At 40.4% G+C, this 26,191-nt stretch overlaps 1 protein-coding gene across 1 annotated transcript in view; it reads left to right on the top strand.

Moving 5' to 3' along the window:
- The first annotated feature begins 5,545 nt into the window (after positions 1-5,545).
- LOC109922092 (prostaglandin F2 receptor negative regulator-like) overlaps positions 5,546-26,191 on the top strand; it is a 52,021-nt gene continuing 31,375 nt past the window's right edge. The window contains exon 1 of the mRNA XM_048603225.1: positions 5,546-5,923. Coding sequence (XP_048459182.1) covers positions 5,881-5,923 — 43 coding nt within the window. The 5' untranslated portion in view covers positions 5,546-5,880. The remainder of the gene's footprint in view (positions 5,924-26,191) is intronic.

Genomic DNA, 26,191 nt, shown 5'->3' with positions numbered 1-26,191 from the left:
TGGTACTCCGTATTTAATAATGGGAAAGATGTGAAAGTGGGGCTTTTCAATAACTTTAATCTGGTGTTATAAAAAAAGCTTAATAACATAACACTATGAAAAACACCCACAGACAAATTCTTGGTGAAGTACAATTTCAAAGCTGATGTTCCTTTATGGTGCTTTGGCAGAGGCTGAGACTGTTGGCTCAGATCCCTTCACTGACTGCTGGGATGCATTCTGGCCAACGTTCACTAGGTTTTGGAAACTGTAAGGGTCCCGTGAATGACAGTTTAGCAGGGCTGACTCAGCCACAGGAAGATGAGGCAGCATGTCAGGTATTGACCGGGCTGGGAGGTGAGGATGATGCAGCAGATCTGAATTGGGGGTGTTTTGGATAGAGTTTCTACTTTCATGCCAGAATTCCAGCATCTCCAGCATTTTAGTTTTGTTTTAAACTTCTGATTTCCCTGTTGTCAACTCAGGGCTCACAAACAAACTGTTATGCACTGGTGGATAAAATACAATTTTTTTATATTTAAGTACAGGCCTGCAATTAAACTATTTTGTCCGCAGGCAATGGATTGTCAATACTCAAATGAGATAACTTGTTCAGCAAGAATGATTCCTGGTCTGATCTTTTTATTACCATCCACACTGTCACTTATCTTGACATAAAATAATAATTCTACTCCTTCCATGAATTCAATCCCTAATTCACAAGACTTTTTTTGCCTTTTCTTCCTTAGTTTTTCAACATCCTTGCATTTCTGCTACAATAGATGTATTGAACCACTGTTGCACCTTTACCTTTGACTGCCTTATTTTCAGCAACTCTACCTCCGTATCTGTTATTTCCTTCCCTCCTTCTTCCTCATTGGTGCCCACATCCCCTCAGTTTTCTAACAACCAATTCTGAACTCTCACCATTAATGAAGTTTTTAAACCTTTCCAAACTCTTCTCCTGTGATATCCTTTCCCTATTCATTTTTTTGGCATTGAACTGCTCTTCCTAGTCCTCATGGTGCTTGACATTGATACATTCCTTCAACAGTTGCCCCTTCTCTGGCACAAGTCTTGCACCCTCAAAAATACAGTCATCAGTCCTCGACACAAAACTCACCATCACCCATCCATAATATCTATTGGCCCATTTCCAGTTTCCCCTGTGTTTTCACTCATATTAAGGCATCTTGTGACATGTTATTACATTGCTGTCCTTTGTTTACTAAACCTACATAAAGTCTTTCTTCATTTTTCCAATGACTTCACTGGCTGGAAGATGACAGGAATATGATGACGTTGATATCACTGTTTATACTAAAAACAAGGCTCTATTGATGGAAATGAACAAAAAAAAGAGACAGAATGATTCTGTCTATGTCTGTTGTTGTTTGGGTTCAGATAAACATCAGACAAAGGCATAGTAAATGGATTCAACTGTCATCTGCAGTGATCCATAACGTATACGTGTGGGAATCAATTGTTCCATTCACCTTCTTCAGTCCTTTGGGAATTGAATGGACCAGAACATAACTGCATATGAATGTGCTTTATGACATCTAGGTTATTGCATGGAATTAGCCCAGTGATAAACCAGTCCAGTATTGTTAAATGATTTGAGTGATATCTCCATTGATAACTGTATTGACGTGTGTCAAGTAATTGTGCTTGAGAATTAAATTCTGAAATTTTCTACAATCATTTCATACAAGAAGCTGAGAACTGGTTGAAACTTATTCTGCGAGAAATAAGGTGGTATGATAAGAACCTAAGATAATAAATCAGAAGGTCCATGAACTGAAACTGTGTATGTTGAAATGCATTGTTTTTTTCTTTTTTAATCCTGTTATAGACTTGAATGTTATATTATGATTGCAGTTGAAACTATTAAACGAATCAGTTTTTATCACAGTGTAAAACTGAATGAAGCAATTTCTTTTAAAGCTACACACCTTTGGGCACTGAAGGTCCCATTTGTCATTTACTGTACAGTTTTCCTGTAGTTCAAATGTTCAAATATGTTGGCATAAGAATTTCAGGCCTTGATTTGTACAAAAGAACAAGTACAAATGACAAACTATAGATAACATTCTGCAGGGCTAGCCAATTAATATTAATGTTGAGGGCTCTTGGGGTGCAATGGACAGGTCCCTACCTCTGGACTGGGAGATCTGGGTTCAAGTCCCACCTTCTCACGAGATGAGTAATAACATCTATGAACAGGTTGATTAGGAAAATAAGAAGTGATAATATTAGCGATTTATCTCCTTGTGTGTCCTTCTTCCTTAATGTATCTCATTTCTTTATTTATTCTTCCCTCCTCTCATTTCTCCTCCTTTCGTCCAGCCTGCTTGACTGCAGTTTTGCAAATGTTATCTCGTGATTAGTAAAGAGTCTTTTATTGAAACGTTTTATGAGAGGATGGAACAATATTCAGATGCAGTGGCAAAGGAACAAACAATTATGTCACCTCAGAATATTAAAATCCTTTTGAGCAGATCCTCTAAACTTTAAGCCTTTCTCTACAGCAGTAGCTGAGAGCATTATTCTTTGTGGATATCTTGCCTGGCGCTGTTGTCCACCATCGACAAAGAGTGTGATGGAATACTCTCCGCTTGCCTGAATGGATAAAGCTCCAACAATGTTCAAGAAGCTGTAAATGTATGGAAACACCATCACTTGCGAGTTCCCTTCTGAGTCATATATCAACGTAATTTGGGACAATATTGTTACTCTTTCATTGTTGCTGGATCAAAATCCTGGAAATCCCTCAACAGCAACATAGGGGTAAACCAGAAGACATTGGCGGGTTCAAGGAAGCAGCTTATTATGTCTTTCTCAAGGGCAATTAGTGGTGGGCAATAAATGCTAGTCTGGTTTACATCTCGTGAATGAATAAATGAAAGTATTGAATCAGACAGGGCATTTGTTGAGTAGATTTTTCTTGATGAAATCTGCTGTTGAAGAAGTTTGATGAAAGAGTGTCAGGAATTATGATCCTTATCTCATTGTGAGGGAGAAGGCAACAACTCTTCAGATGCAGGACAGATTGGTTTTACAAATTGTACGGGCCCTTCTTTATAGGCATTTTTAGCAGCACTTTGTTGTACGTTTGAGGATACGTACCAAGTGTGGGAATTACTGACAAATTATTCTAATGCATTGAAATAGTTTTAAATTAAAGTTAAATCTCTTTGATTGAATAATTCTCTTTTTTTTTACTGTTTTTTTATACAGCTATATGTAACAAAATGTGCCCAAAATGAATTTCCATATGGACAATAAATTGGAATGGAGTTGAATTAAAATGAAAGCCCATAAGTGTCTTCATTTAATAGTTATCTTTAACAATTTTTAGTTCCTTGATGACCTTCGATCACCCATGTATAACTTCTACCTCCACATTAAGCCAGAGAAGGTCCTGCTTTTAGTTTCTTTTACAAGCTGTGAACTTGTTATAGGTCTCCTTGCTTTTAGCATCTAGGTGCAACTTGAGGAAGTGGTAACTGTGGAAACCCTCCAACTCGATGCAACTTGACCAAGTTCTACATGGAAGACGACTAATTAGTTACAGACAACAGGAACTCAAGGGAAACTTGAGAGACATTTTGAAATAGACAAAAACCATGAAACTATTTTTTTAACAGGCAGTTAGGTGTGAAAGACGCTGGTGTAAGAAATGCTGGGTGGTGAGTCTAAGGAATTATTCTGCAAATCCGTACTGTCTCATAGTAGGATTAATAACATGGATCAGTCACACAAACCTATCACAAGAAGGAACTTGCTCTGGACCTATAAAATCATTTGGCAAGCTATGTAAATAAATGTAACAACAGAAGGTAAGGATTCATAAGGTAAATGTAAAGCACTGTCTACAGAAACAAAAAAATGAAAAATATATGTACTCCATGGAATTTTTTGAAATAGCTCAGGGAAATGTAAAAGACCTATTCATTTTAGTAAATGTGATGTAGCTCATGTTCAATCCCTATGTGATAGCAATCAACAAATCAAACAGAATGCTGCTTTGTACAGCCAAAATATTAGAATATAAGTTAGAAGGGGGCATGAATAACTGCAATGGGCACCACCTCCACCTGCAAGTTCACCTCCAAGCCATACATCACTGTCACTGGATTAAAATCCTACAGCCCTTTCCTAACAGCACAGTGGGTGTTGCTACACCAATGGGACTGCAGTATTTCAAAAAAGCAGCTTCTTAAGGGCAATTAAGGATTGGGCAATAAATACTGGTCTAGCCAATGTTGCCACATCCTGTGAAGGGATGACAGGAATAGTGTTCTGGCTAGACCACACTTTACAAAATGTGCCCAAACCTAAACATTAAAACATTAAGAGCACATATAACATTGGTAAGAATCCAGAGAGAAGATATAAAAATGGTTCCTTAGGGCTAATTAAAAGGTAATCTACCCAGTAGAAAACTGATGGGATTGGATCAACAAACTGTTTTACTCAGTATGTGTTTTTACATGCCAATAAAGTCAATGATGTAAAAATGGTGGTTCTTTCTTACTGGGCCAGTTAAAGTTAAACCCCGAGTGTTAAAGGTTTGAGGCAAAAGAAAAGGCTGTACCAACTTGTATTTTTCACCTTTTAAAGAAGGTGGCTGCAAAATGATCTGTTGATAACTTATAAGTTAGTGAAGGATGTTAAGAGGATAATTTCTTTTTTAAAAAACCTAAATTGTAACATAGAAAGAATCGTGTCCATATGAGTAAAAGTCAAATTCTGCTAGGTAGAGAAGTGAAAGCAAAAAACATGCAATTAATTTGGGAACTGATGCTGTATTAATTTATCTGGTTGAGCTCAGATCGAATTAACCATGATACTCAAAAAGTCTATGTCATGTGTTATGGTGTCAGCAAACAGTTCAAATAAATTTCAGTAATCATCCACAGATGGAATTGAAATTTAGTCACTGTTGAATTGGAGGCAATGTAGCAATCAAATTGTATACAGCAACGAAACAAAGGATCAGGTTACCAGTTTTGGTGTTGGTTGGGGGATACGTTTTATCCAGGACAATGGGAAAACTCCATTGCTCTTCTCCCAATAATGCCAAGGTGTCTATTTACCTTTTACCTTCATCTGAGGGATCATGCCTCTCCCAGTTTAGCACTTCTTCAGTGCTTACCTATTAGGTTCAAGTCTGAGACGTGGGGTTTGAACCTTCAACCCTAGGAGTGTGAATCGATTGTGATTGCAGGAAAATAGATCGATTGCTTTTTCTTTCTGTGTGAATTGATTTTATGTTGCACAACATCCATCCAGGGCAAAACCATGCTAGTTGCCCAATTTGAATTAGGATGTCTTAAACACTTATTTGCAGGATGAGGCGAATGTTCGCAGAGGAAGTGATACTAAGTCTCAGCAACCGAATCATAATGTGCATTGATCCCAATGCTTTCCAACGAAGGGATGAACATGAACAAATAACCTATCTTCCAACTGCAGAAAATAAAAAATCCCATGAGGCAGGATTGCAATTATTTGATTTTTTTTGAGAGTGTCGCCTGACGTCTCTGCCCTCCCATTTTAACGGAGCCAATTACCTGAAAGAAGGGGAAGTTCCGGGGTGTTTCCGTCTGGATTTTGTAGTGAAGGGTCAGAAACTTTCCAAGTGTTTGACTGTTAAAGTTTGTTTCGGGCTTTCCCGTTCCCAAGGATAAAATAAACTTTTTGGCAGTAGATAAAGTTTAAGTTTAAAAAAAGAAGTTTGGAGTTTCTGTCTGGAATTGGCTCATTTTGCTAGAAGTGCCACCTGGAGACAGAGTGAGCTGTTGGAAAGGCTCCAGTTGAGAGTGAGTGAGAGGGGGAGGGATTTTTTTTCTCTCTTCGGGGAGTGTTTGCCAGAAAGACAGATCCTGGGAGAGGATGGAGCGTTCACTGCTGCTGCTGCTTCTGGTGGTCAGTTGGGGTAAGTGTGGGGGCGCTGGCTGCGGTGAAGAACCTCTGGATTTCCTATTCCCCTAACACTAACCCTGTATTCTCACACCTCTCCTGAGAGTAGTCCCGGAGGTTGCGATACTGAGGGAGGGGGAGTGAACGCCAAGCCGAGGGCTGCGAGAGGGGACGTGGGATAAGAGCGCTGTGATCCCCGGGGGAAGTGCCGAGTGAGGATAGTGTGAAAGCGTTTCACGAGATACACACGATCCATTCAAACGCTCCCAAGCCGTTTGCCCTGGCTTTATAAACTACTCTCCGCTCATTCGGCTTCTTTTTGTTCAAGAAAACAAACAGTGCTAACATTGGATTTTGTTTCCCTGTTAATTCACAATCTGCCTCACCCTTGAAGCTGCTGATCTCGGGAAATTGTTCTCTAGTGATTTTTATTTCCCCGAGACACTGGCCTCATTTATTAGAGCTGTTCCTATGGTTTGACTCTCCCAATAATCTTTTCTTGATGCGTCTTTGGTTTTTTTTTGTCTTTTTTTTTGCTTTGAAGGTTTTTTTGAACGTTTTCTGGGAAGTGCGGTTGCGAAATTAATTTAAACTCTGCGCATGGTGTTAATCGTCCTTTTCTGTCCTCTGTGTTCCCAGTTTAAATTTTTGAGTTTTTTTTCAACCGAGAACGAGCCCGGGCAGCGATTCCTGATTAATGACTGTGCAGATTCGCTGTTTGTGTTCATTTACTCGTGTGGACAATGCTAAAATGTATTTATTCCTGCACTTCAGGAAAAAGAGAAGGTAGCATGCGATCCAGCATACAATAGTCTTCTCTTCACCTTCACCTCCAAATATGACTTGAACTTCTGAATCTCTCTTTGCTCTCCTGACCGGCCAGAAATGTTCTTTTATCTAGGGTGGTTACTATTGGGGCCCTAAGTTGTATTTCAAAAAATGCATTATTTATAAATGTAATGTTCAATAATGTTTGACACATCTCAGCAGCCAAACACCACCTGGGTCTACCACACATCCGAATGTAATAATCCATGCTCCTGAAAGGAAAATCTTAATTGTCACTTCTTTTTAAACTCTCACTAGCAATTGTAGACCTGTTTCTATTTAAGTGTCAGTTTTTCTGTTTCATTCTGGAGTTAGTCACAGCCTGCCACACTGACTCCCTAATAAACGTGCAATCTGCTCACTTAGCGTAATATTTGGGCTGGTAATTTCTATAAAATTTTCTTCCATTTTGATGTTTGTACCTGTTTATTTCTGACCACATTGTTGCCATAACGATGCCCTAAAAACAGTTCTCCAAAAAAAAGTTTGCAGCCACACCTTGTTGCAAGTAATTTGTATGGGATCCTGGTATTGAGTTACCAAGTGTAGTTGTTCAGTTTTTTTTTGGTTTTTCTCTCACTTTTTTTTAATTGAAGTATAATTTCACTTCTGCCAGTCACACCCCATTACTTTGTCCATGTAGTCATTGTTAATTTGTAACTGTATACAACAGTTCAAAATACAACTGTATTTTTATAGTGCCTTTAACTTCGTGAAATGTCTTGAATGCAGTTAAGGGAAAATAAACAACCATACAAAGATTGATGCTGCCATAGCAAGTGACTAAACAGGTAAGTATTAAGGAGAGTCTTGAAGGAGGAGAATGAGGAGAGCTTGGAGTCCACAGGATTGAAGGCACAGCTGTCAGTGCTGGGGTACAGCGGACAGGAGGTGCAGAAGAGTCCACAATTGGAGGAATGTAGAGTCCTCAAATGGTTGTAGTATTGGATGGAGCGACACATGAGGATAGGCAAGATAGCTGAGAGATTTGAACATAGATGAAAATTTTACATTTGTAGTGTTGGTTTGCAGTACTCCCAGAGTAGGTTATTGTGTGCAGGGGTGTTGAACCAGTGGGGCATAGTTCTTGTAGTATTTAGACAGCAAAGGTTTAGTAACACTGCAGCTTCTGAATGATGGAAGATGGGTAGTTGGCCAGGAGAATATTGGAATAGTGCACTGCACTCTGGGATTGACAAAAGGCATGGAGAAGAGTTTTGGCAGCAAGTATATTGAAGTGATGGTGGAGATGAAGGCTGACTCAAGGTGGAAGTGGGCATTCTGTGTTGATGAGTTCAGAAGCCCCTGATCTCTGTTAGGACAGTAAAGTTTACTGCAATCTGGTACAGCCTGTTTAGATAAGGGGTGGAATTGTTGGTAAAAGTTGAATGTTTGTGACTAGGAATCAAAGCTAACAACCTTGTCTACCCCATTATTTAAATTGAGCACATTGCAACTTGACCAAGCCTGGATGATGGATAAGCAGTCTGATAATAACAAAGCAGTGAAGGGGTTGTGGGAATAGTTCAAATTTTGCTTCAATTTTATTCTTTCACAGAATATAGGAAAGGCCAGCATTTATTACCCATCCCTAATTGCCCTTGACCTGAGTGGTAAACCATTTTGGAAGACACTTGCTGTGGGTCTGGAATCAGATATAAGCCAGATCAGATAATAACAGCAGATTTCCACTCATAAAGAATATTTGTGAACCAGAGTTTTGATGATTGTGGATAGCAATGGCAACATGAAAGCGATAGTAAGGTCATCAGAGATAACAAGGTATAGAGCTGGATGAACACAGCAGGCCAAGCAGCATCAGAGGAGCAGGAAGGCTGATGCTTTGGGCCTAGACCCTTCTTCAGAAATGGACATCAATTTGTTTTTATTCATTCGTGGGATATGGATATTGTTGACTCAGCCAGCATTTATTGCCCATCCCTAAATGCTGTGGAGAAGGTGGTGGTGAGTTGCTGTTTTAAGCTATGACAGTTCTTGGGGTATAGAAATGGCCAAGTATCGTTAGAAAGGGAATTCCAGGATTTTAATCCAGCAGCAGCGAAGGAACAGTGATATGTTCCCAGGTCAAGATGGTGAATAGCTTGGAGGGGAACTTCCAGGTGCTGGTGTTCCTGTGCATCTGCTGCTCCTGTCCTTCTAGTTGGTAGCAGTTGCAGGTTTAGAAGACGTTGCCAGAAGAACCTTGTTGAGTTACTGTAGTGCATCTTGTAGATGGTACACACTGCCATCTGATAGCCTGGACTGCTGTCACTGTCACCACCATGTTAAGTGGGAAAGAAACTGAATGCTGAAGGTGGTGGATTGATGCCAATAAATAGTGCTGCTTTGTCTTGGATGGTGTCAAGCTTTTTGAATGTTCTTGGAGAAGGACCCATCCAGACAAATAGAGAGTATTCCACCTTACTCTTGACTTGTGTCTTGTAAATAGTGGACAGGTTTTGGAGAGACAGGAGATGAGTTACTCACCACAGTATTCTGAGCTGCTGACCTGTCTTGCAGTCGCTGCATTTCTATGGCTCATTCAGTTCAGTTTCTGGTCAGTGGTAACTCTTGGAATGTTGATAGGAGATTCGTCAACTTTAATACCATTGAACGTCAAGGATCAACGATTAGGTTCTCTCTGAGGCGGTCATTTTCTGGCACATGTGGCACAAATGTTTCTTGGCACTTACGAGCCCAAGTCTGGGTGTCGTACAGATATTGCTGCATTTCGACGTGCACTATTTGAGTATTTGGAGAGTCTTGACTCACTCATTCTGAATGTCGTGTATTCATCAAAGAACATCCCTACTTCAGACCATATAATGAGGGGAGGGTAATTGATGAAGCAACTAAGGATGGCTGGGACTAACTCACGACCTTGAGTGACACTGCTTACAGTGATGTCCTGGGGGTGAGATGATTGATCTCCAACAACTGCAAACTGTGTCCGAGATAGTAGGAACTGCTGATGCTGGAGTCTGAGATAACAAGGTGTGGAGTTAGCTAGGCAGCATCACAGGAACAGGAAAGCTGACGTTTCAGGTCAGGACCCTTCAGAAATGGGGGAGGGGAACGGGGCTCTGAAATAAATAGAGAGGGGGCACGGTGATAGCAGGTAGATAGTGGAGCAGATAGAACATAGAACATTACAGTGCAGTACAGGCCCTTCGGCCCTCGATGTTGCGCCGACCTGTGAAACCAATCTGAAGCCCATCTAACCTACACTATTCCATCATCATCCATATGTTTATCCAATGACCATTTAAATGTCCTTAAAGTTGGCAAGTCTACTATTTTTGCAGGCAGGGCATCCCACGCCCTTACTACTCTCTGAGTAAAGAACCTACCTCTGACATCTGTCCTATATCTATCACCCCTCAATTTAAAGCTGTGTCCCCTCATGCTAGCCATCACCATCCGAGGAAAAAGGCTCCCACTGTCCACCCTATCTAATCTTCTGATCATCTTGTATGTCTCTATTAAGTCACCTCTTAACCTCCTCTCTAATGAAAACAGCCTCAAGTCCCTCAGCCTTTCCTCATAAGACCTTCCCTCCATACCAGGCAACATCCTGGTAAATCTCCTCTGCACCCTTTCCAATGCTTCCACATCCTTCCTATAATGCAGTGACCAGAACTGTACGCAATACTCCAAGTGCGGCCGCACCAGAGTTTTGTACAGCTGCAACATGACCTCATGGCTCTGAAACTCAATCCCTCTACCAATAAAACCTAACACACCGTACGCCTTCTTAACAACGCTATCAACCTGGGTGGCAACTTTCGGTGATCTATGCACATGGACATCGAGATCTTTCTGCTCATCCACACTACCAAGAATCTTACCATTAGCCCAGTACTCTGTATTCCTGTTACTCCTTCCAAAGTGAATCATGTCACACTCTTCCACATTAAACTCCATTTGCCACCTCTCAGCCCAGCTCTGCAGCTTATCTATGTCCCTCTGTAACCTGCAACATCCTTCCACACTATCCACAACTCCACCGACTTTGGTGTCATCCGCAAATTTACTAACCCATCCTTCTATGCCCTCATCCAGGTCATTTATAAAAATGACAAACAGCAGTGGCCCCAAAACAGGTCCTTGAGGTACACCACTAGTAACTGAACTCCAGGATGAACATTTCCCATCAACCACCACCCTCTGTCTTCTTACAGCTAGCCAATTTCTGATCCAAACCGCTAAATCACCCTCAATCCCATGCCTCCGTATTTTCTGCAATAACCTACCATGGGAACCTTATCAAACGCTTTACTGAAATCCATATACACCTCATCAACCGCTTTACCCTCATCCACCTGTTTGGTCACCTTCTCAAAGAACTCAATAAGGTTTGTGAGGCTCGACCTACCCTTCACATTATTGACTATCCCTAATCAAATTATTCCTTTCTAGATGATTATAAATCCTATCTCTTATAATCCTTTCCAACACTTTACCCACAACCGAAGTAAGGCTCACTGGTCTATACTTACCAGGGCTGTCTCTACTCCCCTTCTTGAACAAGGGGACAACATTTGCTAGTCTCCAGTCGTCTGGCACTATTCCTGAAGACAATGACGACATAAAGATCAAAGCCAAAGGCTCTGCAATCTCCTCTCTAGCTTCCCAGAGAATCCTAGGATAAATCCCATCCGGCCCAGGGGACTTATCTATTTTCACACCTTCCAGAATTGCAAACACCTCCTCTTTATGAACCTCAATCCCGTCTAGTCCAATAGCCTGTATCTCAATATTCTCCTCGACAACATTGTCTTTGTCTTTTTCCTGTGGGAGAGAAGACGGACAGGTCAAGGAGGCGGGGATGAAGCTAGTAAAGGTGAGTGTAGGTAGGAAGTGGAGGTGGGGCTTGGCCAGTGAGCTGGGAAGGGTGGATAGGTGCTCCTCCCACCTCACTGACCAACCCCCATCCCAACTTCCTAATTACACTCCCCTTTTACTAGCTTCATCCCTGCCTCCTTGAGCTGTCCATCTTCTCTCCCACCTTCTATCACCGACCCCCACCTCTCTATTTATTTCAGAGCCCCCTTCCCCTCTCCCATTTCTGCAGAAGGGTCCAGACCCGAAACGTCAGCTTTCCTGTTCCTCTGATGCTGCCTGGCCTGCTGTGTTCATCCAGCTCCACACCTTGTTATCTGCAACTGTCTGTTTTACTTATGACTCATAACTAAGAAGTATTTTCCCCTCTATTCCCATTGACTCCAGTTTTGTTCAGTCTCTTTGTGTCTCAAATTCAGTTGATGCCAAAAGCAGTCACTCTTGACTTCTGTCTGGAATTCAGCTGCCTTGTTTTATGTCCATGTATGGATCAAGGTTGTAATGAGATCAGATGCTGGGTGGCCCTAGCAGAATCCAATGACCAGACTATTTTTTCGCAAGTGTTACTTCATAGCTGTATCAATGAACCATTCCATCATTTTGCTGATGATTGAGAGCAGAATTGTTGGATAGTAACTGCTTTCGCTCTGAACATTCCTGTCTTTACATTGACTTCTGAATTCTGTACACAGCAGAAGCTTCCAGTACTGAGTCATTGCTTCTATGCTTCCGCAGTCCAGTTGGTGTGTGCGGACCCTCCCAGAGGCAAAGCTTAGAGGAAGCAGGGTAGGGGTTAGTATTGCAGCTTTGCTGGAACAGCTCAGCTAATGGTGTGGCTGGTTCTGGAGAATAGGTTCTTTGGTATTGTTATCATGATTTTGTCAGTCTTTGCATTATCCATTGTGTCGGCTGTTTCCTGATATCATGCAGAATGAATTATTGGCTGAACACTGGCATGTCTGTGTTAGGGACCTCAGGAGGAGAAAAATGATGGATCATCTGCTCAGAACTTCTGGCTGATGAGAGATGCAAATATTTCACCCTTGACTTTTGTACTAATATGATGGGCACCCCCATCTTTTGAGGATGAGAATTCTTGTGGTGCCTCCAACTCATGTTAGCTGTCCTCCACCATTTACACCTGGATATGGCAAGACTGCAGAGCTTAGGTCTGATCCATTGGTTGTGAAATCACATAACCTTGTCTATTGCATACTGCTTCTGCTGTTTGACACACCTCACCTGTTTGACACCGCACTTTTAAGTATTCCTGGTGCTACTTTCAGCTTTCCTTCCTGCAGTATTCCTCTAAGATTGACTGCTCAGTTTGATGGTAATGAGAGAGCTGGACATGTGTTAGGCCATAACGTTACAGATGTGGTTGAATACCATCTGCTGATAATCCACAGTGCCTTATTGGTGCCCAGACTTGAATTGCTAGATTTGTTTGAAGTTTCTTATTTGGCATGTTGATAGTTGACACACCATGATGGACAATGTCCTCAATGTTAAGACGCAACTCCATCTCCACAAGAAATGTGCAGTGGCCATTCCTACCAACATTATCATGGCTGAAAGTATCTGCTGCAAATAGATTGGTGAGGATGAGATCAAAAAGAACTTTTCCCCTCTTGGTCCCTTCAGCACGTGTCACAGGCCCTGTCTACCTGCTATATTCTTTACAGCTCTGCAAACTCACTGTTGCTATTGAGCTAGTCTTCGTGATGGACATTGAAGTTCCCCATCCAAAGTACATGCTGTGCCATTACCATTAACTCGGATGCCTCCAGATTGTGTTCAATAGGGAGGAGTATTGATTTGTCAGCTGGAGGTTTCTTTGCCCATATTTGACCTGACGCGATGGTGTCTGGAGTGCAGGTTAAGGCTCGCAGATTGTGTACTGCTGTGCTGCCACCTCCTGTGGGTCTGCCCTGCTAGCGGGACGCAAAAACACTTAGATGATTTTAGTAGTTTCCAGCACACAATAATTCTCTTAGAATCATACTTCACAAACAACCTCAGGCTGTTGCTTGTTTAATCTGTGGGACAGCTCTCCCAATTCTGGCACAAGCCCCCCCAGATCTTGGTAAGAGGACTTTGTTTGTCATTACTGGGTGATCTTCTTGGTTTCATTCCTTTATTTGCTCTTAGTAGTGGTTTGATACAATTAAATGGCTTGCTGGGCCATTTTCAGTAGGCAGTTGAAAGTCAACCACATTGCTGTGGGTCTGCAATTATGTGTAGGCCAGACCAGATAAGGACAACAGATTTTCATTCCACGAGGACATTGGTGAACCAGATAAGTTTTTTTTTTTTTCTTTACAGAAATGAACAGTGGTTAAGTGATCCAGTAAACTAGCTTTTTTTTTTAGTATTAATTAATTTTAAATTCCATCATCTGCCATGGTGGGATTTGAACCCAGAGCCCCAAACCCTAAGCCTTTCAACTACACCAACATCTCCAAACCATGTTCTAACCAAAATAAAATTAAGACTTGCATGACACTCCCAAGTTGATTTGGTATTGGAAGATATTATCACAATTGTACCAGCAATGAGCTTGTACTTGGAGTTTTTACAATGTTAACAGTATAATTAGTTTGGCAACGGATACTTAGTGTGAGGAATGTGAAGAGTTGAGGGTCTCCTAGTTTGACTATGTTGCAATATCATTTGTTCCAATTAATTTCTTTTATTTGTTCTGTGCAGCTACTATCCCCTCATGGATTTACTTTAGAGTGTTTAGCTTTCTGCAGTAGATTTACTGTCATGCTATTTCTGTTTCAGTTCCACTAAGAGTGGAACTTGCCCTGTCAGTGTCGAATAATCAATGAAATCGTTTAGAACTTCGGTTCAAGGAAGAAAAGTTTTTTTTTTAAATCAGTTGTTAGTGGCCTGTAAGAGTTTCAGCTTGGTTTTTGTTTTAATGTTGATACAGGATAAATGCTTGAGAAAATAACTGTTCAAAGCAGCTTCTCCAACGATTTAAGTGTCAAACACCAGAACAAAAATTAGAATAACTCAGTAATTATAAAAGACCTGTTCTGCTTTTCCCAACCCTGTACCTTTGCAGTTCTTGAGGCAGTTGTTGAGATGTGTTTTGAGGTTTTTTTTCTTTATCTTTTCTAGTGTGTTAGGAAATGGTCGTTTTCTGAAAGTTTCACTGCAGTTGTGTAGCTAGATTAAAGACAGCAATGGAATAAGATCTAGAAACCAATTACTGCAGATGCTGGAATCTGAACTGAAACAAAATGCTGGCAATTGCAGCAGGTCAGGCAGCATCAGTGGAGAGAAACCAAGCTAATGTTTCGAGTCTAGATGATTTCTTCAGAGCTCTGCTTGCTTTCTTTTCATGGACGCAGCCTGACCCACTGTGATTGGTAGCATTTTTGTTTTCAGTTATGGAATAAGATCTGTTGCAATCTGTTTTGTTTCATTCCAGATTTTTCAAAATAACTAAAGGTTGAAAATGGTCTAAATTTGAAGAATAACGATTAAGAGGAGCTGCTGCTTTTCTGAACTTGGCAATTCTAATTTGCGTTAAACTATAATTGGTTAGAACCTTTTTTTTGAGGTATGTGCATGCAGTCCTGGCAAAGTGCAAACCTGTTGACATACTGCCTAATTAAGGTCTGTATAATTTATGAAAGTACATAATTGGCCTTGGGGTTGAATTGAGATACTGGTAAGAATCCTATAACATGCAAGACAGTTCCAAGTTAGTTTTCCGTTCCCACTGAATACTGGTTTTAGTACCCTGACTATCCTTGATCCCTCATGAGAATTGCAAATCATAGAATGCATATGCATTCTGTATAATGATTGACAATTGAAGTGCAAAATGCCTGATTTCTGAATCTGGTGAAGTATACATTGGGTAAGTAAAATCAACTCTGCACTGTCAAACTGTGTGTGCAGTTTCAGGATAAAAATTTTGATACTTGATATTGGCATAATCATTACTAGTATTTGAAACTTTGATCTTACTTACAGCATACAAAGAATGGATTGTAAAGGGACACAATACTATCTCTTCTTGTTGTTTAGTATCACTTTCGTCTGCGTCAAGAGATTGTAATTCCAAACTCCATTCCAGGAATTAAGCGTGTCAGCTGGTTGACACTTTGGTGCTATACTTTGTGTTTTATAGATGTTCTAGATGTTAAATTGAGGTACTGTCTTGTGTGAATGTGAAATATTCAATGATGCTATCTAAAGTGTTCATAGTTCTTTCAGTATCTTTACTCGTGTTCTTCCCGTAACAAACACCATTGAAAAAGCAGATTAAGTTGTTGTTTGTCCTGTATTCTGTTTTGGGAACATTGATTGATTGTGTACAAAGCCATGATTACATCTTAGAACTTAATTGGATATGAAATGCTTTGTGATACCTTGACCTTGCGGTTAGGTTTTTAGAAAAAACATTTTATTACTAGATTTGTAAAATATATTATAACAGCATTGGCCTAAGCCACAACCTAAAATATTCCAGTCCATCTTTTCATAATTTTATTTTTTGACTACTCAAGTGGTAGTCCTGATGACACAACAAAATTTCAATATTGATCTTGTAACAATCCTGTTACCACATGTCAAATAGTATTATGCATTAATGCTGAAATGAAATAAAATCTGGCATAACAATTGGCCTTCACTTTTTAATTATCTGTGCCCCCTCCTACATGGAAAAACTAGGCTTGATTTTGAAGCCACATAATCCCTTCCCCTTCCTAGGATATAGTCTAATATAACAGTGGGAGTTAAGAATAGTCTGTCTGGTGTGCCATTTCCCTGGCTCCATACAGCCTTTGACACGGGATGGCTTATTAAGGGCCACAGAGCAATTAAAGGAGACGAATTTGGATTTTCTCCTCCAGGTTTCAGCAGGGAAGGGGGGATTGTGTTAGGTGCCTGGCAGTTGCTCTCTGCTGGTGGGATGCAAGCTCTGCTTCAAGCAGACCTGCCCAACTAGGTTCTCATCGGCTGCAGGCCCCATGTGGATGGGTTTAACCTCCTTCCCACCCCCCAGTGTTTTGCAAGACTCACTTATTTTAAATTGAATAGTTATCTTCCATTGCAGTTTGCCAAGATAGAGAACCTATACACTCTGGCACTTGATAGCCAACCTGGAAAACACCCCATTGACTATTTCCCACTGTGGTCCACAGTGGAGTTCAGAAGCTGCTTTAAAAAGAATTGTCCCAAGTTTCTTTCACTATCTGGTATGAGCTTTCTTGCTGCCTCCAACTGTGCTGTTCCTGGTTTGTTTTTGACTTTGATCTGGCTTCTCCTTCTGGACCTGTCGTGCTGATTCTTCTATTCCAAATGGACACTGTCATATTGGCAAAATTATTCCAGCACTTTGGCCCAAAGATTGTATCCACTTTGTAAGATTTAAAGACCATGCTGGAGTTCTGAAATTTTGTTTCCATTCATTCTCCTAAGCCCTTCAGTTGTTAATTAGTCGTAGATTTTTACCCCTCAAATTTTCTTGGCTTGTAAGCGATTTGGGGTAATAGCAATGTAGCAGCAGACCACTCAGGTTTTCAGACCTATCCTGCCTTTCAATTAGGAAGTCTCATTCCTAAATCTCTGCCTGTCTTCTTTGTTAAAACCAACCTTGTCAATCAAGTGTTGGGTTATGTACCCAAGTCCTATCTTCGGTGCCTAATTTAACTTTGTAATGCTCCTGTGAAATGCTTTTCTAAACTTTATATTGAAGACTCAAAAAAACAAAAATAGTTGACGATTGCCCAAAATGAAATTTTGCCTTATTTCAACTGTTACTTTCTATCCCAGGCACCTAAGTTTTTAAAAACCAATTGGATGCTGTAAATCAGGAACAAAAACAAAGTTGCTGGAAAAACTCAGCAGGTCTGGCAGCATCTGTGGAGGAGAAAACAGAGTTAACGTTTAGGGGTCACTGGACCCGAAACGTTACCTAAGTTTTTAGATGATCTAATCTACCTTTCTAAGGAATACACTTGGCTTATACTGGAATGATCTCTTTCACGTTTACCCTCCTTTACTTCATCAGTGCTTTATCTTGCAATTCTTTTCTGAATTATGTACCACCTTAAACCACTAAAATGAGCTTTTTCCATTTGACCATATTTACCTGTGATATGACGTGGTCTGTCTCCCTGATTACTTTAAACTTTGATCACTATTAGCTGGATGTTCTCCTAACTAAACACACCCCACTTGCCTTACTTTATTTCACAAGGCCAGATCCAAACTTGCTTCCTCCCTTTAGTGAGTTGGAATTATATTGACTGATTAGGTTCAATGGACATCATTTTTTTTTCAAGCCCTACTCATAGCAATGTGTTTTTTTTTTCCCAGTCTGTGTTGTCATAAAGTATCTTTTTCACTGTCATTATTGCCAGTATATTTGCTAATCTATCTTCTCACCATTTAAAACTCTATAAGAAATTATTCTTCTTTACCTTCTACTATGTCCTTTTTTCTTTTATCACTAACACCTAAATTGGATTCACACAAAATGGGAAACCTCTGTAAAGCTTGCCTTTAAGAGGATTCACCTCCTAAGGACTCCATATATTGATGTGACTCTGCCTGGCTGTTGGTCTGCTTTGCTACAAGCAGCAGTTACAGCAATCGGATAATTTACATGATTTAACTGCTTCATAATTTATTATGTTTTACTACATTAAGTAGAGCAGTGCAGGGAATTCATCAATTCATGATGAACGATTGAGCATTAGACTGTTATCATTCCCACATGAACAGGAATGGGAACTGTTGTCCTGGTGAGGCCCATCAAGCTTAAACAGTTCTAGTAAAAGTTAAGCATATACTTTTTTTATTTTGAAGAGAAAAAGTGAATTATCTAAAACCAAGGATATAAGCCTTAACAGTGTTCCAACAATTGTACTGAGGGCTCATGCTCCAGAACTTGCTATGTCCCTAGACAAGTTGTTCCAGTCCAGCTACAATGCTGGCATCTACCTCAGAATGCGGTAAATTTGTCCAGGTATATCCTGTACGCAAAAAGGACAAATTTAACACAAATTGCTGTACCATCTATCTACTCAGCAATAAGGTGGTAAAAGGGATTGTCAGTCCTATCAAGTGGCACTTGCTTAGAAATAACCTGTTCACTGATGCTCAGTTTGAGTTCCAGTACCAGGGCTACTTGGCTGCTCGTTGCAGCAGGTTGTTCTAGCCTGGATGGTGTCAAGCTTAGTTTGAACATAGGCAGAAGAGCTGAACGTCAGAAGTGTGATCAGAGCAGCTGCCTTTGCCTATAAGAGCTCGAGCAGAACTGAAGTCAATGGGAATTGGACAAAGCTTTCCACCGGTGGAATTACATCCGGCAAAGTAAGAGAGGTCTGTCATTTCAGTTCCAGGATATCCTTACAGGAGTTCCTCGGTTACAGATATTTTCTAATCAACCTTTTCAGAGATGTTGTTGCACACCTCTGGAACAGGTGGCTGTTGAAATTGGGTCTCCAGGTTCAAAGGTAGGGATGCTGTTTCTGCACCCCAAGAGCCCCATAGTTGTCAGTATAATATTCTAGATACAATCCTCTTCAGCTACTTCATCCATGCCCTTCCCTCCAACATAACGTCAAAAGTAGAAATGGTTGCTGAGGATTGCATGATATTTAATGCCATTTGCGACTCAAATACAGAAATGTTGAGTCCAAATGCAGTAAGGCTGGACAATATTCGGGTTTGGACTGAGAAGTAGCAAGAACCATTTGTGCCACAAGCCAGGCAATGACCATTGCCAACAGGAGAGAAATTAACCTCCACCCCTTGACATTCAATGACATTACCATCACTAGATTCCCCTACTATCAACACTGAGAGGTTACCATTGACCAGAAACTGAACTGGACTTACCTTATAAATACAATGGCTTCAAGTGTAAGTCAGAAGGTATAGGAATCCTGCAGTGAGTGACTGTCCTCCTGGCTCCCCAAAACCTGTCCATCATCAAGGCACAATTTGGACAGGAGAAGTATTCCATTACCTCGACAAAAGCAGCTCCAGCAACAATCAAAGCTTGACATCGTCCAGGTCAAAACAGCCTGCCTGTTTGGCATCATAAAAGTTCACTCCCTGTACTGGCATACAGCAAGTGAATATCATCTGCAAAATGCACTGTAGGAATTCACCAAAGATCCTTAGACAGCACCTTTCAAACCCACAACTACTGCCATTTAAAGATAAGGGCAGCAGATATGTGGGAACACCATCACTTGCCTCCAAGTGCACCTTCAAGCCACTCACTATCCTGACTTTGAAATGTATTGCCATTCCTTCACCGTAACTGGATCAGAATTCTGGAACTCCCCACCCTGAAAGCATTGCAGGTCCACCAGCGCATGGATTTCAGTCATTCAAGAAGGCAGCTCATCACTGCCTTCTTGAGGGCAACTATGGATAGTCAATAAATGTTGACCTGACCAGGGAAGCCCATGCCCCATAAATGAATTAAAACAAAAACCACATTGCGACTCCACCCAACAGTTGTTTGGCTTTGTCCTGTTGGACGCGATCAGTTGGCTTGCTGCAATGTCTGCTTAACTTATTTGTTGTCCTGTTTTTAAGTCACTAAAATAGAGTTAATCAGTAGCTCCTCAGAACTTGATTAATTTGATCATTATCATTATCGTTAACATGTCATTGCTAAAAATGATTCCCTTTTCTGCCCACACCCACCCATTCTCCCCATGCTAGTTTGTTCCTAATGCCCTGGGCAAAGGAAGGATGTGGGTGATAGACCACAATCTACGATCTAGGATCATCATCCCCATCGGCATCTGAAATGTTGTGAAGCATTTGGTTGACTTTAGAGTGGTGCAACCTTCCACTTGAGAGTGCAGTTTCTCTACCACTAACAAGTGTTTACACCCAGTTTAGTATGTGTTGGCACTCTTTCATCGACTGATTATGCCATACCTATTTATGTTGTTGTACAAGTTTCTCAAGATACAAGATCAGATTACATTTTATGTAAAGCCTGATTGCTATGACATGGTTGGAAGATGCAATTTTTTTTTTGGAATATGAGTGGCATATTGAGAGTAAGACCCGTTAAAAGATTTGTGTCTAAAATGGTCAGATCTGATGCATCAGCATGACTAAATATGTAGACCTTTGAATTTTTACTTAAAGAATAGGCCATGAAAAGCCAGGGGTATTTTGTTTCATCCATGGAAACATTAAATGTATAAAGGTCACTTATTTTGTATTTGTATGCAACAACGGTTAGAAAATGTGCAGTATTTTGCACAGTTGTGGGCACCCCTATTATCAGGAGGGTTTTGGAATGATTTGAATTTCAAAGCTATTCAGATTCCATTGAAATTATACTTGGAATAGGAGGTTATTGTTGAGGCTTCAATATTGACTTTTTTTTTTACCACCGGAACAAAGGATTTTGAGTGGATCCAGTAGCACTGTTTTTGTTTTTGAATTATGAAAGATTTTGGGGAAGTAAGTATGAAGTAAGATTACAGAGAGATCTTGATCAATTGGGCTAGTGGGCTGAGGAGTGGTAGATGGAGTTTAATTTTGATAAATGTGAGGTATTGCATTTTGGTAATACAAACAAGGACAGGACTTATACAATTAGTGGTAGGGCTCTAGATAGTATTGTAGAATAAGAAGACTTAAGGATCGGGTACAAAACTCTTTTGAAATTTGAGTCATTGCTAGACAGGGTGGTTAAGGCATTTAGCATGCTTGCCTTTATTGCTCAGATCGTTGAATATAGGAGTTGGAATGTTTTATGTTGATGTTGTACAGGACATTGGTGAGGCCTCTTCTGGAATACCGTGTTTAATTCTGGTCGCTTAGTTATGGGAAGGTTACTATTAAACTGCAGAGGGTTTGGAAAATATTTACCAGGATGTTGCCAGGAATGGAGGGTTTGAGATCTTAAAAATAGACTGGTACTTTTTCACTGCGGTGTAGGAGGTTGAGGATCGACCTTATTAAGGTTTATAAAAACCTGAGGGGCATAGATAAGGTCTTTTCCCTAGAGTGGGGAGTTCAAAACTCGGGGGTGGGGGGGGCATATTTTTAAGGCGAGAGGAGAAAAACTTTAAAAAAGGACATGAGGGACCTTTTTCAGAGCTGTTTGTGTGGAATGATCTGCCAGAGGAAATGGTGTATGGATTTACAGTTAGTATTTAAAACAAACTCTGATAATTACATGAATGGGAAAGATTTGGAGGGATATGGGCCAAACACAGGCAAGTGGGACCAGGTTAGTTTGGGAACATGGTCGGTGTGGACTGGTTGGACCGAAAGATCTGTATCCATGCTGTATGAATCTATGACTCTGAAAAAGTTTCTTCCAGTGGATTGACTGCTTACAAGAGGCATATGCTCAAGGTTCTGACCAGAGGGTAGATGAGGAAAGTTGGGGGAAGTAAAGGTTATTCAAAAATGGAATGCTTTACCAGAAGTTGACATTATGATCTCTGCCTCAATGACACTTTAAAGTGGAATTGGAAAGGTATTTGAAAAGGCTGAATGTAGTAATTCACAGACAAAGGACAGGGAAATGGAACTGGAATGAAGAGCTGGTCAGTTGGCCTTTCCCCAAGATTGAAATGAATTCTATTTATACCCATCCGTAATTATCAGTTTAAATTTTTTTTCTTATGAAATGAAACAGTCTAAACTTGCTGGAACAGAGTGTCATTGCGAATATTTTGGGTTTGTTTTTCTTGTCTATTTCTTGTTAGTCAGATAACATTTTGATCAAGAATACAACTTTAATTATGCTCAACTTGTTTGAAATGGATGTAGTGTCTACATACCCTTGTTTGAAATGGGAACCACACTCCTATGTAAGTGCTTAATTGTGTAGTTAATTGGAAATACTGAATCCCAGTAACTGCTTGGCCACCCTTGCTCATTATTTGACTTAATTGCAAGTGCTGGTGAAATGAGCTACAGTAAAATCTAAATGACGGCAAGTTCTTTCCACACAGTAACATGAGCCCATGTTGGCTAGTGGACTGAAGCCAGAATTGAGCTAACAAGCACAAAGATCTGGAGATCTACTTCTCTTACTACTGTCACAAGCATCACGTGGCTGTTTGCTTTACATTTGGAAAACCCCTATCAGAACAGTGTATAATAAATTGTCCTATGTGCCATAAGGGTGTGGATTTATTCTATTGAGGGGACATTGCCTGTAATGTGTAATGTTGTTTATGTATCTCCACAAGCTCAAGTTTGTACTGGGGCTCCAGTGGTGGAGGTTGTCTGTGCAATGGCCTGGCAATCCTTAACCTGTTTAGCAGGGACCTCTCAACATGATAATTGAAAGCCTATCATTCAGCAGATGGGAACTTGGTAGTGACTCCCCATTTTTCCTATTCTATGATCCAAAGGATGTCTACTGGTAGCTCATCTCCGGAAGACTCGACCATGTAGTGCATCAAGATGGAAGATGGGTAGTAGCTGGGTTGAACGTTTCATTATGGAGTGGGAAGTGAGGTGCAACATAAATGATTTCGACCTGAACATGGGTTTTTTGGTTAGCATTGAATGTGTGTGGGGTTGATTTGTTTGTGAGGAAGTGAGAAGGTTCTGGTTCAATAAGATGATGGTACTTTGTGGATTTAATGAAAAAACAGTCACTTCCTTTGTGCATAATTCCATCAGAACCAGTGACCTTAATGAACAGAATCCTGAATATGTGTACTAAAGGAGGAGTTGGTCTTTCAGTTGAGATAGTAAACTGGGGTCCCAAATGCCCCTGCAAGTGGGCATTAAAGATCCCCTGGCATTGTGAAAGAATGATGAGCAGTAACTGCTGACCTTGCCAGCCATGTGCACATCCTGTGAATGCATTTATTTTGAAGCATGGGAGTTCTTACAGTGTCATAGCTAATAGTTACTCTTTACTAACCTTGACAAACACTTGATCTGGTCGTTGTTATTGCAGTTTGTGGGATATTGCTGTATTTGATACTTGTGGATTTTCAAACTTTTTTACTTTTCCTCCCTTATTTTTAATTTTGTTTTGCCCTGAATGTTCTTAAGGAATTACACAGTACAATCCCAATATAGTCATGCAATCAGGCTTTTCAAGACTCTGCTCTGATGCCAGAATTTAGCTGCAGGAAATTTGAAAGAACTGCAGTCCACTTTAAGATCTTCATCAAATCTGCCTCCAGTCTCAGCCCTAAGATTATGGATGTGTGCAGGGTTGAGAGCACCCAGTGCTAATATTGAAAGGAGTGGGTACAAAACTGAATGCACCTCTAGTGAGCTTATTTCCATTTCCAGTGACTTTTATTATTGTTGTACTGGGGTGTGATCGAGTGTGGGTAATTTAAAAAAAAACTTCAAATCTGCGGTGGTAGAGATTGAAACGAAACATGTTGGTCAATCCTCACTACGTTTCTGGTTTGTTAGAGAATTACACTTGGTAATTCTCTGAGGTACTGGTTTAATCATGTTCTTTCCGTTGATTTTGATCAGATTATAATGTATTTGAGAGTATTGTTTTGGTTGAGTTTTTTTTGCTTTACAGGAATAGAAAATTGGTTACTCATCTCCCATATGTTCACTGGGGAATTCTGAAATCATTCAGATTCTAGGGACTTTTCAGCTTATACGTAATGTTTCAACATTTTGACACATTGTATGAGAAGTGCTACAGTGGGGTTGCTCACGAGGCTGGCTGTAGAATAACAATAAACAACTAGCATTATATTAGGAACAAGGGAGACTTCGTACTCTAGAACGATGCTCACAGGGAAGCCGATACATGGGAGCATCACCACCTGCAAGTTTTCCTCCTAGTACTCACTATCCTGACTTGGAAATGTATCACCATTCCTTCAATATTGCTGGGTCAAATCTTGGAATTTCTTCCCTATGGGCATTTTGCATCAACCTTCTCAAGGGCAACAAGGGATAAGCAATAAATGCTGGCCAGCCGGTAATCCCACATCTGTCAAGAATTTATTTTAAATAAAAATGTCTCTTGATTTATCAATTTAAAAGTCACAGCAACTGCTACAGGAAAAGTAAGTGTTTTTCAGCGTTTAAAATGAATTTTTTTGACTGCAGAGAACAGAGAAATTCTGTGGTTGGTGTGAAGGCAGAAGAAAGTCATTATGTTGGCCCAAAGCTTTCCATTTAAGAACCAGATGAACTCCAATGCACCAGGATTGTCATGACTGGAAATTTCTTTGTAGTTTCCCACTCCCTGTTCCAAATTACAATGATCCCCAATGCGGTGGTATGGAAAAATGGAATAATTGATTCATGTGGCATATTTCGTTCATTGACTCAGTTGCCAGGCTCCGAGTCTGGCATGGCATTTGAATAAATGCTGCCAATTCCATTTTTATGGTGTGGCTAAAACTTTATCTGTCAATCTACACAGCCAAAGTAATAGCAAACCACCAACTCAGTCATCTTTTTAGAATGCATTTATCGTTGTCATTATTATGCATTCCTTATTTCGGTCACATCTTCTGACATTTGTGATTCCATTTGGATCATCAAGAGTGTGTCACAGCCCAGATGGTTCATGCTGGTTTTTGAAGTGAGGAAAAGCACTTTTCCACCTGGGGTCAAATATAAGGACCTTGACAACAGGATCCTCTGCAAGCAGAATAGCACCTTGTGTTGGACTCTGAGTGCAGGGCTCCAGCTTGCTCAGTCCAAGAATTACAATTATAGAGGTGTCTCATGTACATCATTGCATTTTTGTCAGGCCACTACCTGACTGCTTTGTTTCCATGAAACCAAACGCTGGTGGACTAGATGATATCAGCAATGGGACATGAGGCCACTGTTCCTCTCTTTTTTTCCAGATCACATTATCAATTATTTTTGCATCCCTAGTCCCCATAGAGGAGATGATGGCCTAGTGGTATTATCACTGGACTGTTAATCCAGAGACCCAGATAATGTTCTGGGGACCTCGGTTCGAATCCCGCCATGGCAGATGGTGGAATTTGAATTCAATAAATGTCTGGAATTAACAATCTAATGATGACCCTGAATCTCATGTCGATTGTTGGAAAAACCCATCTGGTTCACTCATCCCCCTTAAAGAAGGAAACTGCCATCCTTACCTGGTCTGGCCTACATGTGACTCCAGATCCACAGCAATGTGGTTGACTCTTAACTGCCGTCTGGGCAATTAGGGATGGGCAATAGATGCCTAGCTGGCGATGCCCTCATCCTGTGAATGAATAAAGTAAAGAAAAAAGGACATCATTGGGGTTGGTGTCATTCACTCTTTAAAATTTTTTGTAGGCTGAAGTATTTGCTGTAATGATATCTGTCTATAATGTTCATTCTAGCTGTTTTTTTTAAAGTATAAAGGCCAGTCGGGAAAATGCACTAAGAAAGCCAATATCTGTGCACTGTTGCTACTTTGCTTGCAAAAGATGCAAGGGCTATTACCTTTTTATTTTGTTTGCTTGTCCAAATTGTTTAACATTTACCTTTTTACAGAATGTTTGATTGTAATGAAAATATGACTTTTATTATGAAAACCTACCCTGGCCACTGAGAAAGCTAAGGTAATGTAACTGGATTAAGATAAGCTGTTCAGGAACAAAAACAGAAGTTGCTGGAAAAGCTCAGCAGGTCT

The sequence above is a fragment of the Rhincodon typus genome, chromosome 11, assembly GCF_021869965.1.
Source record: "Rhincodon typus isolate 14 chromosome 11, sRhiTyp1.1, whole genome shotgun sequence".
NCBI classification, from domain to species: domain Eukaryota; kingdom Metazoa; phylum Chordata; class Chondrichthyes; order Orectolobiformes; family Rhincodontidae; genus Rhincodon; species Rhincodon typus.
This window is presented reverse-complemented; position numbering and strand designations above follow the sequence as displayed.